We start from the raw sequence: 15,061 nt of genomic DNA, 5'->3' as shown, positions 1-15,061 counted from the left end.
GAGTTCAGGAGTGTACCAGGGAGATGAGTGAGTGAATGAGACAGTTTTGGTCTTTAAAGGAGCCAGTTTTTCGAGGCAGAGGGACAGTGTGTTGTTGTAGTGGGTGACCAGGTCAGAGGGGTTTGGGGTCAGCGGGGTGGTGGATGCGGACAGCGTGTTTGCCAGTGAGTCAGAGAAAGCTGAGGGGAAGATGGACTTGATATTTCTGAAGGATATCTTGCGTGTAAGTTTTGGGGGAGGGAGTGGGGTCTTGAAGTCCGCAGTGATGGCCAGGTGATCCGAGATGTGGAGGTTGGTACTGGAGAGTTGGTGGAGGGTGAGACCGGCAGAGCAGACTAGGTCCAGGATGTGGCCGCGACAGTGGGTGGGGAAGTTGACATGCTGGGTGAGGTGAAGGCAGTGGAGTAGTTCCAGGAGGTCTATTGCACTTTTACAGTTTGGATCATCAATGTGGATATTGAAGTCCCCAAGCAGGAGAATTGAGGGGGATACGGCGGATAGCTGGGTGAGGAATTCGGCGAGGTCTGAGAGGAAGGAGTTGTTAGGTTTGGGAGGGCGGTAGATTATGGTGATGACCAGGGAAGTGGGACCAGACAGTTTGAGGGCAACATGTTCGAAGGACTGAGCAGGAGGTATGGAGATTGTGGACAATTTAAAGTATTTCCTGTAGATGGCAGCAACGCCACCACCCCGTCCGTCTGGGCGGGGTTTGTCAGTGTAGGTGTAGTCAGTGGGTGTGGTCTGGTTTAAGGAGAAGTAATCCAGGGGTTTGTGCCAGGTTTCGGTGAGGCAGAGGAAGTCCAGTTTATTGTCAGTGATGAATTCATGTAGGATGGCACTTTTGTTGGTCAGTGAGCGGGTGTTGAGTAGAGCCAGTTTCAGGTGTTGTTGGGTTTGAGTAGCACAGGGGGTGGCAGGAAAGCAGAAGATGGGGCACAAGTTTTTGTTATACACAGTCTTAGTGCAGTGAGGGCGGGGTGGTCTGTGCTTTATGATGGACTGTATGGGGAATGTCTCAGGTGGGAGGGTTAATGATAGATATGGTTGGACGGGGGCGCTGGTGAGCGGGGCTGTGCTCTGTGCTGCTGTTTGCAGAGGAAGAGTGTCAGTGGAGGGGACGTGTGATGTAAATAGTCATGCACGTGGCGCGTGATGTACAGCATGCTGGATATTGGCTGCCAGCGTGTGGCTTCCCAGGGTGGTAGGGTGTTTGAAGAAAGAGGAACGGTTCCAGAAAAGATTAAAATTGTCCACGAAGTTGAAGCCTCAAGCGTAGCAGGCAGGCATGAGCCAAGTATTCAGCCGGAGCAGTATGGAAAAGCGCGCGTCCCCGCGACCAAGTGTGGGAATGGGACCGGAGATAAAAACAGACTTTCCACAAGTGCGTAGGAGGTCCAGGAAGGAGGTGAAAGCACTTTTGGTCAGCTCAGAGGCACCCCGAGCCAGGTCGTTGGTCCCTACATGCACCACGATGCGGGTAATGGAGGATGGGAGTGACTGCAGCAGCCCAGGGAGTTTTCCCAGGATTACTGGGACTGTGGCTCCGGGGAAACAACAGGTGGTGGCATTGAAGAAGCGGATATTCCTTGTGATGGAGTCTCCGACGATCAGGGTGGTTGGAGGGAAGAGCGGGCGAGGAAGGGTTTTTGCCGGGTTGGATGGTGTCGAACCAGTGTCCGGGCTGTGCGCTGGCCGCGGGATCGGTCACCATGCACGGCCGGACAGATGTAGTATTGATTCGGCCTCAGGAGGAGGAGAGTCTGCCGGCGGTGTGGGGTGGAGGAGGCCTCTGGAGCGTCTAAGGATGGCTTCCTTCAGGAATTCGGAGCGGGAAGCCGCAGGGACGCCATCAGCCGCAGGTGTAGGACCAGCTACCCCAGACGTGGAGCCACCTGAGCCTGAGGGTGAAGCACCAGTAGCCGCAGGCGGAGAGGGGCCAGCGGCCTTTCCAGAGCCAGGCGTTGCACCACCAGCAGCCGTGTGCAGAGAGCTAGCGGCGGGGCTAGCACGTTGGCTAGCTTTAGCTATGCGGATTCCAACTTCAGCCCAGGATGTCTGGAGGCTGGGTGTGGAGGAGGAGGAAGGCCGCGGACATGTGGAAGTATCCCATGGGACGGTGTCCTGGAGGGCCGCTTTGAGGGAGACAATGTGCAAGGACTGTTCGTGAGCCAGGTCCAAGCAGGAGGTCAGCATGGCCTGTTTACCTTGCAGTTCCTGAGAGAGTCGGCGGATGTCTTCCTTAAGGTCTGTAATCTGTTTGTTTGCTTTTGTGAGCATTGTGTTGTCACAGGCCATGGATGTAGCACGTTGGCTAGCTTGAGCTATGCTAACGGCTAGGTGCAAGGGTAGGAGGTGCCGGTAGTCGGTGGGTCGATGCAAAACTAAGACAACAGTCAGTGGAGCCAGCAGGGTTGTGATGAGGTGGTAAGGGTGTATAGGTACCACTGTGGGGAGAAATAGCTTCTTGGATCAGCAACGTATCAGGCGTGGAGAGCAAGCTGCTAGTGCTGCTAGTGCTGCTAGAGCTGCTAGTGCTGCTGTGCTGCGTGTGCTGCTGTGCTGCATCAGATAATGATATCTGTACTCACCTTAGCCATCTTCAGAGGACAGAGGGTGTCTTCCATCAGCATGAGGCAATGATGTCCTGCAGAGGCAAGACAGGCAGCCGAGATCAAAGGGCAAGCATTAGCAGCCGTAGCCAGCCAGCTGCTGCAGCTACATCCCTCCTCACTCAGCCTGCTGCTCCCACACCCTCACCAGCTCCTCCTCAATCGGCTCCTGTTCCCTTGTTGCCCACAGTCGTCCCTGAGCCCAAGTGGAAACTCCGGAGTGCTATGATGGAGATCCAGAAACCTGTGGCTCCTTTTTGATGAACTGTTCCCTGATGTTCTCCCTTTAGCCTCTTACATTCGCCTCAGAGCAGGCAAAGGTGGCCTTCACAATCAATCACCTGACGGGCCGGGCTCGACTGTGAGGATCCGCTGAGTGGGAAAGACAGTCTCCAGCCTGCGCCTCCTTTCAGTCATTTGCCGAGGAGCTATACAAGGTTTTTGGCTTGGGGGTGTCCAGCTCAGAGGCTGCACAAGGGCTAATGGGCATACAGCAAGGGGACAGGACGGTGGCTGACTACTCCATCGACTTCTGCACCAAAGCCAGTCAGATCAGCAGGAACTCTGCTGTCCTGTATGACGCCTTCCTCCACGGCCTGGCTGACTACATCAAGGATGAGCTGGTCACCAACGATGTTCCCTCCATTGTGGATGAGATCACTGAGCTAGCTAACTGGACTGACCTCTGCATCCAGGCCTGTAGATGAGAGAGGTGTCAGGGGGCTCCACCCTGCCAGTTGTCAGTCTGGTCCAGAGGGGCTCCTCCAGCAAATGGGGGAGTCTGAACCGATGCAGCTGGGCTGCACTTCCCTAACCCCTGAGGAACGGGAACGTCGACTCCACTCCAAGCTGTGTATGTACTGTGGGAAGGCAGACTGTATCAACCTGCCCAGCAAAAGCCAAAGCTCACCAGTAATCGTGGGGAAACGGGTGAGCTTGACAAAGACGCTGCCTCCCCACAACAAAAGACCGCTGTTTCTAGCCCGGCTTCTCCTTGCTGACAGTCCTCATAACCTGGCAACCCTGGTAGACTCTGGTGCCGACGCCTGCATAGTTGGCTCAGATGGGTTTCTCTGCCTCATCTGGTTCCAGCTCAGGCCCTAGATGGCCACAATTTGGGCACAGTCACACATCAGACCACCTACATTCCCATGCTCTTGTCCGGCAACCACCACAAGACCATCCAGTTTTACATCCTTGGCGCTTCTTGTATGCTGATCATCCTGGGTTACCCATGGCTCCTTCGGCATAATCCCCACATTGAACAGAAAGAAAGGCACTGGAGACTTACATAAACTAATCACTGGCTGCAGGCAACATACGTCCCTCTTAGTCTCCAGCTGGGGCGGGTTTTTTCTTCGTAGAGAAGAAGGACAAGACTTTGAGACCCTGCATAGACTTTCGAGGCCTGAATGAATCACTGTCAAGATGGATGGAGGGAGGAGTTTTAGGAAAAGTTTCACTGCAAATGCATATAAGTAAATGTTTGTTCATTTATGTGTTTCTTGTGTTTTAATGCTAAATCTACCTAAATGTTTCTTCCACAAGCCGCACAGAAACAATATGCTTCATATGAGCATGCTCATCAAGCTCTAAGGCTGACTTAACTTAAACTTCTAGTCCATTTGCAGCAACAATAATAGTGTCTATTGTAGACAATTAGGAGGTAATAAATCGACAGATCATTCAATTTGCTAAGTGTATTTTCTTTTGATGGCATATTAATTCTTAACAGGGTTTAATCAATTCTTTGTTTTTCCCTCGTGTTTGTATACTTTTTTAATCAATAACCAGCAGAATTGAACATTATCAGGCTGCAAAAAAGGGATCCATGTAGACACAGTAAAACAGACAGAAAAAAATATGAAAAACTAAAATACAGGGACAACCTTTATTAAACAATGCAATAATTTACAGACATTTACAGCATTTGTTTTTACATTAAAAAAAAAAAGTGTCAGCTCCGGCCAGTCCCAATGGTTAACAATGGCTAAAAACTGTACATACACAAACACAAACACAAACACACACACACACACACACACACACACACACACATTCAAACAAACACACACACACACACACATTCAAACAAACACACACACACACACACACACACACACATCATATGAACAAGTAAACTTTAGCCAGTCAGTAGGTAGGTAAAGATGGTGGATTTTCTTTCCTGTCTCCTTCTTTACTTCATTTTTACACCCTCTGCTCTTATTACTTTCTCACAAATTATTGTTCGGGACATCAGACAATGAGGAGACTGTCACAAGCAATGTACTAATGCGTACAAAAAGCTCTATCACTCTATCACCAGCAAAAATGAAGCAGTAACCAACATGCATCATTCAGGAACAATACAAGTGAATAAGTAAACTCCACCCCACAAGCAAACCTAACCTAGCCTTAATGATGCACAGCAATATCTGTGCTAAGATTAGACCATTTCCCAATTTATCCATTTATCATCCATGGATGAAGACTGAGAGATGGTGTCGTCACCTGCTGATTAAATGACAATTCCTCTCTGACAAAATATTTTTAATAACTGCAGTGATTTAATATTCTTTGCAAATGTTTGTCGTCGATGAATCAGAGGACCTCTAGAAGAATAAAAGTGATGCCTCATTTCATATTATTTACAACTAGTAGTTACAACACCTTTCTGTCATTTTAGAAAGTATTGTTACTGTAGAACTACTATTATATTTTTATACAGCATATGTACTGTAAAGCTGGGGTAGGCAGAAATCTGGAAAAGGCAAAAAAAAAAAAAAAAGAAAAAGGGCAGAATTTGAAAATACATCCTCCACGGGTGCCACAGCAGGCTGGTAGCCAGCAGCAGCACCTTTGTCACAGCAGCAACAGAAAGTTTGCTGATCCAGCTCTGGCTCCTGTTAGCAGAAGGCTAAACTTTTAGTAACATTTCATCTCCATCTCTGAAATGCTGTGCTGATACTGACACTTGTTTTACTGTGTTTATTGTCAGATTCTCTTTCAGACTCTCTTTTTGATAAGTCTGTCGTCCCTCTTTGGGTTATTTTTTTTGTTGCCAAGCTGGAGATAACAACTTTCTCTGCAGGATTCTCCACCACTGAGTCAGGCTTTCACCGAACGGACATACTCGCACATCTGCATTAGTAGAACAGCCAACAGGAACAATCTCTGTCTGAAGTGACCCGTGATTGGCCAAAGTCTCTTGTTACGGACCAAATTTTCCAAAACATGAAGACAGCCAAGAGGAGGTGCAGAAGTCTTGTTTTCTCTCAGACCGCTCGAATTTCAATTTGCTTAATGTTTATTACGGGGGGGTTTTGCCCAGTGATACCCAAATTAAACTGCCTACCCCAGCTTTATTCCTGGTTTGAAATCAGCTGCTGCTGACAAAGATGTCTCCATCTGTGGGTGTCGGTAAACAGAGCATAATATAATGCACACACTGATATGTAAACACATAACTTGAGCTCAATGAAGTCATATTAAAACGGTGAATTAGTCAACACCAAATGAAGGCTTTATATTTACTACAGTGCTTCACCTAGCAATTTAGAAGCTGTTTTTTAAGAGATTTTTAATGAATGGCAGAAAATAGTGGGATGAAAATGAGCCCTTGTATCTCCAGTTACACTGAGAACAGACACCAACAGGAATAATGTAAAAGAGAGAGTCAACTTTGAGTTTTGACACAAATTTACAGTAAAAACACTGACCCGCTAAAATGATTTTAGCCCTGTGTTTAAGTGTGTATAGTTTTAGTCTCCCAACATTGTTTAAAAGGTAGCCTATGTAAAGGGTTTTTCATTCCATAAAACAGAAAGAATCACAGCAATACTGCATGTCCTTTTATACCCTGATCAAGGTGACGTTTAAACAGAATCAGCATCTGTAAAAAGTAATGTAAATTCAGTGGTATTCTCACAAAATATCTGGTATGATTTGAGGTTTTGAAGGCCAATATAATTTATATCATAATAAATCCCCTTTGTCCCCTTTGGTGTTCACTATGGATTTGTTTCGTCAAAAATAACAATGTGATTTATAAACCTCAACACACTATCTCTGACCCAGCTCTGTCTCTAGAACAAATATGCATCACAAATTAGCCACAAAACGTAACTTTTTATGTGATTTTTCTCTCCCTCGCCTATCTTTGTCAGTTTTTTTTCACTGTAAACTATATTTTAAAGCAAACATGCCGATTAAATAATCTTTAAAAGTCAAGAAGTCTAAAGCTGCAGTAAAAACATTCAAAATTGTCGGGGTACACACGGACTAATGAAGCCCATATATTTTAGTGTTTGTGACAGTGACACAAGGCTCGTATGGTGGTATTCCTGAGAGCATTTGAGGGGTACAATATGTCTGAGTGTGTGTGCGTGTGTGTGTGTCTGTGTATGTGTCTGTGTGTCTGTGTGTGTTCACATTGTGCAACACTTGTTCTTTTGTGCATGAGAGTCTTTGAAGCGGAGTCTCTGCTTGGATCTGTATTTCTCCAGGTAGGTTAGTTGTTTACTGTTGATGGCTCCACGACGCTTCCTGAAACACACAAAGACAAGCAGCGTTTGATGGAAGTGTGTGATGTAACCCTTCTTAATTACCCTCATTGCACAAACCAAATCTGGAGCAGTGCTTTATAATTGGGTCCTCAGCATGCCACATTGTCCTCCTTGGTACCACCACCAGATGGCACCAAAGAGAGAGAATTTCCATTTCTACACATCAGTGTTAAAATATTGCATAAACTGTATTTGTGGTGTAAAGATGTGTTCCTAAATAGTGTTAAGTATTTACATATTAGATGAAGCTGTCTTGTGACTACTACAGCAATGCTCTTTCACCATACTTGCTACTTCTGCATGATGAGGACGTAGCATATAAATGAACTTACTGTCTGATGAGTTGGATAGCATCTTCATACTTCATCCCACTCTCTATCAGAGCTAGAGCAACCAGCACAGGAGCCCTGTATGCATGCACAAACACACACACACAGTCATGTCTGCGTCTGTTGAGTCTGCTGTTGTCTTTGTAAAAATAACCAATTTATCTTCATCTTGAAAAAGTTTTAAAAATACTGTTTGGAAATGGAACGATCAGATGACAGCTACTGCTTTTGTCTCAGGTTTCGTCACTTTTCTAACTAGAATCTGTTCCTGTGTGTGTGTGTGTGTGTGTGTGTGTACAACAAAACTTATCAGATCTTATCATCCAATTATGCTGTGTACAATATCATCATATGTGTGGGACAGTAGGCTACTGACTGTGGGACTCCAACCAACCAATCGCACCTCGTCTTATATTCAACACATAATAATAATAATACAAACTGTATTAGATGTATCCATTTTGTTTGTTTGTTTGTTTGTTTGTTTTTTAGATGTGTCTTTCACCTTCCCAGTCCCGCCACACAGTGAACAGCCACGCAGCATCCTGGATCCTCCTGAAACTTCTTCTTCAGCAGACTCAACCAATCATCAACCAGCTTACTGGGGGGCGGGGCTCCGTCATCAAACGGCCAATCCTGGAATAAAAGCATAACAGTTACAGTATTCCTGGCACTCTGTATTTTGTCATAGAATGACTACATCCGAGTGTGAATGCTGCGTGTGTGTTTAGTGTGTGATAAGTATGAGCTCACCACCACAGTGATGCCGTCTTTCTCCAATGGTGTTTTATCATAGGTGACATCGCAGACTCGAACAACTGTGGTGGCACCGTAGCGCTTCAGGTCCTGACAGGGACGACACAGGAGATGATTTTCACAATACACAATAGATCAATTCAATTCAGTTAAAATGTCTCTTAGTCATTTCAGTAGCATGTCAGCAAGGGAAACAACACGTACAGTTTATACACACGAAAACACACATTTCTTACCTCTATGAAGGAGCTGAGTGTGCTGTCTGTGGGGTTGTGTGTGATGAGGAATCTCATGTTCTTGTGGCACAGTTCCACTGGAGCTGGACGATTCATGGTGCCCAGTGTGGCCTTTGACATCCAAGGATGACCTCTGACCTTTTACTGTCAAGGAGAAATGTACTGTATATGAATAACATGCTGTCAAATATTTGGCATTTTTAAGGTCCTTGGACATATAAAAAAATACAAAACGTCCTCATGAGGTCTTAAACAGCTTTAACGAGTTACTAAAAGTTACTTTAAAGGGACTCTAAAATCAAAAATACATTTTTTTCTCTCAACTATAGTGTTATTTATTAATCTAGACTGTTTTGGTGTAAGTTGCTGAGTGTTGGCGATATCAGCTGTAGAGATGTCTGCCTTCTCTCCAATATAATGGAGCTAGGTGGCACTTGGTTTGTGGTGCTCCAAGTGCTACAAAATACATTTAATATGTATATTTTATTTTGGCGTGAACTTGGGTTTTGCTGACCACAGAACACTCAGTTTTCCAGATTTGTCTCAACCATTTCCAATGGCTGATTTCTATTTAGCTGCTTCAGTTTCAGGGTCCTATTGTTGTTTGTGCTGGCTCACTGTCACACTGTCATGCTCACTGGGACCCTTGAATATAACAGAGCCATCACTGATGTAACACATGTGCTTTTCCTACTATGACGATTCATAATGTCTGCTATGAAAAAGGTCTTTTCAACTAAACCTGCCCACACACTGCAAGCTTCCTGACCACATTTCTGCAAGTGTTTTCAAATGCAACCAAACCTGTTACATTCTTAAGACATCTCCAGACTCACAACAAGGTCACATATTCACAGTCCTTTGATGTAAATCTCATTGGTGGTTGTTTTATATAAGTCTCAGCGGTGTTCAAAGAGGAATCTAATACTGTAGTGAGAGGCCCTACACCCCCACAGGCTCTTAAACCTCATCTCCAAACTGTGCAGGTAGGCGCAGACTGCTGTTGATTGACATCTCCCTCAGGCTCTGTTAAGGTGGGACAACTCACACCTCTATCTATTGGTACACTGAGTTTTGACCTAACATAATTCCTGTCGTAGCTCTGCTCAACTTTATCTGCGGGTTTGAGAAGAGACATCAAATTAAAAAGTCTCACATCATCATATCTTTCACTGATCTTGAATTTTATGAATGCAGATACGGATACATTTTATAATCAAATACAAAAACAAAGATGACAAAGTTGTAGCTGTCAATGGAGCATGTGCTTTATAGAGTGTCTCTTGTGGACTGGCATTGCTCTTTCTCACATTTCAAATAAGATAACAGGGATGTGAGTGTATTTTAGGATGGAATTTTAATTTCAATAATTCAGGGGTGCGTAACATACCCAAACACATACACAGACACTATTCTTGTTGGGGTACTGATAAGAACTATTGGGTTGATATCAGAGTCCTCACATGCTGGTCAAACAGAAGCAAATATGAAGCCAGTGACGACTTTGGGCTTAACTGTCTGACTAAAGGAGCTTGTCGTAGCCAATGCTGCATATTCATATTACAGAGTACCATGTTATTTTGGTTTACACTTCCCAAGAACACAGGAGAGCCATACCTGGACTCAAATAAGGTAATTTCACCTGTATTTTCATCGTGCAACAACTTCTAAAAAAAAATGTGAAATAGCACTGAAAATGTACAAGGTAATGTATTTCTATGCAAGGTCTGGGATGTAATACATTATTGTGGATAAATGCTAAAGCTAAAAGCTTTCAGAACACACTGACCAAAGTAAACAAATGACCACAGCATCCTGTAATCAGGCCAGAACAAGTCAGGAGGTAAAGGTGTTGGTACATCACTATATTTAGTCAAGCTCTGGTTACCAGCCACGCCTCACCTTTGGCTCGAGCTGAAGCAGGTAGCTGTTTAAATCAGGTCTCCAGGACTTCCTGTCTCTTGTCAACTTCCTGTTGGGGGACTTTGTTTTTTATCGCCTTGAAAGTATTTTCCCCAATTCTGAGATCCTGTTGTCTTACTCCATCACTTGACTGTATCCTACAGTTCAGGAAGTCACAGTGTGCAGCTCTCTCTCTCTCTCTGTCTGTCTCTCTGCTTTTATCTCTCTTATTGTCACTGCTTCAGTCCTTCTCTCTCTGTGTCTCTCAATAGTGCTCTCGTTCCTTCTCTCTCCAGTTAGCTTCCAGTGTCGAGGCCCCACGAGTTACCCCATCAGCTGGCTGGTTCAGAGGGCAAAGGCCAACGGTCTTTCAGGTTTCACAGCCGCAGGACTGCATTGTGCAGCTTCATCCCAGACAGGCTCTAAATGTGTTGGGCGTGGCAGTAGTCACCACTCCGCCGCACAAACTCCATCAACCAGCAGTTCTACGGTACAAAACATAACAAAATGATTAGCTCTTTCCATGATAAACTTTCGGAAAACAGTAATAAAAATGATTAAATGGTCTCATAAATAATACACAATGCAGCATTTGTTCCAGTGTTCCAAGCATGGTGTCTGCAAAATCTGCCCATAAAATATATGATTAAATATACTAATGACAGCCTTCATCAGTAATGTGAAGGGCAGCTTATGTCCATATCCATGAACACAGAAACACGTGTTTGCATACAGATCTTAAATGATTTACCATTGAACGCACTAAACAAAAGTATGATTATTAGTTTTAAATGTCAAAACTGATTAAGATTTCTGCATGCAAAAACGTCACAACTGCAGCCTATCACTAATGAACCCAAGAAGACTTTCAAAAAATTGATTGGTCCATGTAATGATTTAAAATGAATATTTAAATTAACAAGCCAGACACTGCCAAATACAAAGACCATTAGCTCATAGTGTTTGAAAAATCAGTTGTGTGCACACACACGTACATACACAACGAGTAAACTATCACCTTATGTAGTTACTGAACAATGTACAAAAGTGCTCCTACTTGCATGGAAAGGACAAGAAAGCTGGGGGAACAGATGACAGATGCAGCATGGGGTAGAAAATCTAATACATGATGTGGCTCACAAAATATGGAAAATGTTATTAGATCAGCCTGCACAATATCAGCCAAATTAAATTTGGTCTGAAGAGAAGAAAAAAAAGACTGGGAGGACTCTAAGTGTAGAAGAGTAGTGAATGTGAGGGCATTTCCTCCGCCCTGGGGACAAAATATCAAATGTTGAGTACAAACTGTAAAACAGAATAAAAAGGAGGGTTAGCTCACTTGCTACTTTAGCTAGAGCAGGCCTTCATAGACTTAGGCTGGAATGACTTTGATGATGAATTTGCCAGTTTAATTGACACATATTGACTTTGGATTGCAAAGTGCTTGTTGATAAGTGTCATCCAGCTCTTTTTTGAGTTCCTTCATTGCATCTTTAATGTATGCCAGATCACTAATTTTTGAAAAATGCAACAGCAGCCACTGACTTTGGCATATTTTGTTATGCAAACAACTGTTGTTAAAATGATGGTCTATAATTTATGTGTAACAGCTCATTTCCATTGGGCTGAAGTCCAGTTATACAATATGCTTTACTACTGGTTTAGTATATCTGTAGACATTTTACGTTTGCCTCATTCTGTCCAGGTGAATATTAAGTACTTTAGTGGAAACATAAAGGATGCACAATGCTTGGAAATTCAAATGCAGTTTCTTCAAAAGACAACAAGTATAATACTCTACTTAAAAGGCCACCAACAATTACAGAAAACTGTTTGATAACCCTAGATTGTGACTAAACATAATGTAGTTAAGAGATAGGTGTTGTACCCAAGGCAGGAAATAAACCACAAATGCTGATAATCTATTATTCTATGGACAACAGGAAGAGGTAGTGAGGGAAATATAATGGGAAGTGGACAAAGGTGTAAGCTTCCTCTCACTTAAGTGCCCAAACATTCAGACAAACAACAAGGGAAAGTCCAGAGGTACTCTGGGTAATCCGTCCTCACCTCCTCATCTCAGCTCTGACAACACACACACACACACACACACACTTCATAATCACATGCCGACTTACTCTCCCAGAAGAGTGCGGTCTATTCCAGGTTGTTGACCATCTATTATTAGGAATTTATCCTGTGTTACCACTAATCAGGACAGAGGTCAATTGTTTTCCATCCAGTCAATTCGAAGTGAAGAAAGGATATTTATTCTACTTAAAGGGACAGTTCACCCCAAAATTAAAAGTATATATATTTCCTCTTACCTGTAGTGCTGTTTTTATCAGTCTAAATTGTTTTGGTGTGAGTTGCCAAGTGCTGTAGATATCAGCTGTAGAGATGTCTGCTTTCTCTCAAACATGATGGAACTAGATGGCACTGGGCTTGTGGTGCTCAAGGCACCACAAAAAAAAAACACATTTAAAAAAACTCAACAGCAATGTCTCTTTCCAGAAATCATGACCCAGTTACTTAAGATAATCCACAGACCTTGTGAGCAGTTTAATTTAGGAATTATTTTCCCTCTACTGAACTTCACTCACCAACCGTATCACCACACAGATGGAAGCATGTGTCTATTGCTAGCTCACCAAGCACCACTGAGATAGTTAGCATTACAGAGAGCTGGATACAGCGCTGGAGGTGGGGCCCTGTTCATTTCTGTGAAAGTTGCTCAAAGAATTAGACTTCCAAGGTATAAAATGACCTGGATCTTTCACATTCAAGGCCCCAGGTTAAGTGCACCACTAATTTGAATGGGGATAAAACAATTTACTGCACAACTCTACCAGACTTTCAAAGTGTTATCAGACCAAATAAATCAAATTCTGGTCCATCAGCGCTGTTTCTGAGGGCTTGGCTCAGCCGAGCTGTCAAAAGCACAAGACTCTTGTCTGTGAGTAGATGCCAATATCTCCAACACTCAGCAACTCACACCAAAACAATCTAAATTGATAAATAGCACTGCAGGTATGAGAAAAAAATATGTATTTTGTTTGGGGGTGAACTGTCCCTTTAAATGGCTTTCATGTATTTTACAGCCTCATGTAACACAGGCACAACACACAGGATAAAACAAATTCATATCACACAAAGCAACACAACAGAAGCTACTGTCACAGACAAAACAGGGCAGTAACCTCACTAAAATCAAGTGACAGATGAGGTGTATAAACACTCTAAAGCATCTAACATTTATTTCTTCTGTTTAAATACTAAATCTGCAGTCATTTTAGGCATTTAGCTGACATTTGAAGCCAAGTGACTTAACAGAAAAACATCATATGAAAGCATAAAGGAGCATGAGGGAAATGGCCAGACGGTAGCAGTAATTCCAATTAAAACTGCAAGGCTGGTCTTCCCTGTTACCTTAGAGCCCAGTTTGGTTTGTAAAAACAGGTGCAGGTCCCCAGTTGGTCATCTGGCTGCCTGACTGTTTCCCTGTCACAAGCCAAAGAAGTTAAATATGGATCTCAATATTATTTCAGAGCCGCGTCAGGCTCCCAAACTTTTCTACAGTACTTGCAGTGTGCAATGCAACAGTAAGCTTGTAGGTTAGTAGTAAAGACAGTAACAAGGCAGGTTAGTAGTAGCCTCAATTAGGATCAGTGCTGTTAAAGCACGTTCACGTCTGCTGCCCTCATAACTACAGAGGAGTTTTTTCTGCATCACGTCACTCTGAAAAACAAGATGTGCTAAATGCCTAAATTTGAGTTGTTTAGACTGTACAGCCATCCCTCTTACCTCAGTGGACAGCTTGGCTGCTGAACAGGAAAATCCACAAACCAGTTAGTCCTGCAAAAGCAGCAGCAGCAGCAGCAGCAGCCCCACAACAGTGAGTGCTGACATACAACCAGCTGACTGCCTGTTATAGTAAGCCCCTGTAGACACTGAATACCTGCAGCTGTATTTATAGCTGTATCTATACCAGCAGCTGATTCTATGACACAACACATTTTTTTGTGGAAACGATAGTCTGTGATGCATCACAGCCTGTTCCAGTGAAGAACTGTGATAAGTTTGATTACTATCTGGGGTCCCACTACTGTGGAAATCATTGTATCTACATTTGTTATCTGTCACTTACTGTTCTCAAAAGTTACACTTACTATGATATTATAAAAACAGAAACAACCCAAACACAATATCTAGAAAGTGATTGTCCTTACCTGCTATTCAATGACATCCCCAACCACAGACTTCAGTTCTTCTGCCTCTTCTCCACAGTAAACTCCACCTGCTTCTTGTCTGTTTCTGCCTCTATACGCTGAAATGTCTGGTGGTCAACCAGCAGAAAAAAATCTTCCTGCAACAACCTGTTGCTCTGCCCCACTGTAACACTGCACTACCCACCTCTCCCTGTACCCCCTGGCCTCTCAGCAGCCGCTGCGATGTTTGTACTGTACGTGCAGTGTAGCTCTACCTTGCTGTAGCAGTGCAACTGAGGATCTGCTGTGAGCTGGTCTAATCAGGCTGAGCAGCCATCTGACCCTGACAGCCCTGTCACTACCAGAACACTCTACAGTTAATGCTCTTAGAGGGAGAGGAGAAGAGCCTCACTCCCTCCTCCTCCTCTTCATCCACTCGACTCGACTCCTTTTTCC

At 43.9% G+C, this 15,061-nt stretch overlaps 1 protein-coding gene across 2 annotated transcripts; it reads right to left on the bottom strand.

The window, feature by feature from the left end:
• Nucleotides 1-4,474: 4,474 nt before the first annotated feature.
• Nucleotides 4,475-15,061, bottom strand: LOC117266034 (protein tyrosine phosphatase type IVA 3). Of its 2 annotated transcripts, XM_033640959.2 has the most exons (8): nucleotides 14,627-15,058; nucleotides 14,202-14,221; nucleotides 10,398-10,882; nucleotides 8,496-8,639; nucleotides 8,257-8,349; nucleotides 8,009-8,139; nucleotides 7,507-7,581; nucleotides 4,475-7,154 (listed from the first exon to the last, which is right to left on the bottom strand). In XM_033640959.2, the coding sequence occupies exons 4-8, from the start codon at nucleotides 8,613-8,615 to the stop codon at nucleotides 7,037-7,039; spliced, it is 537 nt and encodes a 178-aa protein (XP_033496850.1). In that variant the 5' UTR covers nucleotides 8,616-8,639; nucleotides 10,398-10,882; nucleotides 14,202-14,221; nucleotides 14,627-15,058; the 3' UTR covers nucleotides 4,475-7,036. The 2 variants fall into 2 exon arrangements, with proteins under 2 accessions (XP_033496850.1, XP_033496849.1); XM_033640958.2 differs by lacking the exon at nucleotides 14,202-14,221 and having other exon boundaries at nucleotides 14,627-15,061.

Source organism: Epinephelus lanceolatus, chromosome 10 (genome assembly GCF_041903045.1).
Source record: "Epinephelus lanceolatus isolate andai-2023 chromosome 10, ASM4190304v1, whole genome shotgun sequence".
Classification (NCBI taxonomy): Eukaryota; Metazoa; Chordata; class Actinopteri; order Perciformes; family Serranidae; genus Epinephelus; species Epinephelus lanceolatus.
This window is presented reverse-complemented; position numbering and strand designations above follow the sequence as displayed.

Bases quoted from the DNA above. Each gene is read 5' to 3' on its own strand.
- LOC117266034 (XM_033640958.2), bottom strand. From the start codon at position 8,615: ATGTCAAAGGCCACACTGGGCACCATGAATCGTCCAGCTCCAGTGGAA. The intron at 8,350-8,495 runs GTAAGAAATGTG...CGTCCCTGTCAG, and splicing joins CACTCAGCTCCTTCATAGAG to GACCTGAAGCGCTACGGTGC. The intron at 7,582-8,008 runs GTGAAAGACACA...GCATGCATACAG, and splicing joins TGTGTGGCGGGACTGGGAAG to GGCTCCTGTGCTGGTTGCTC.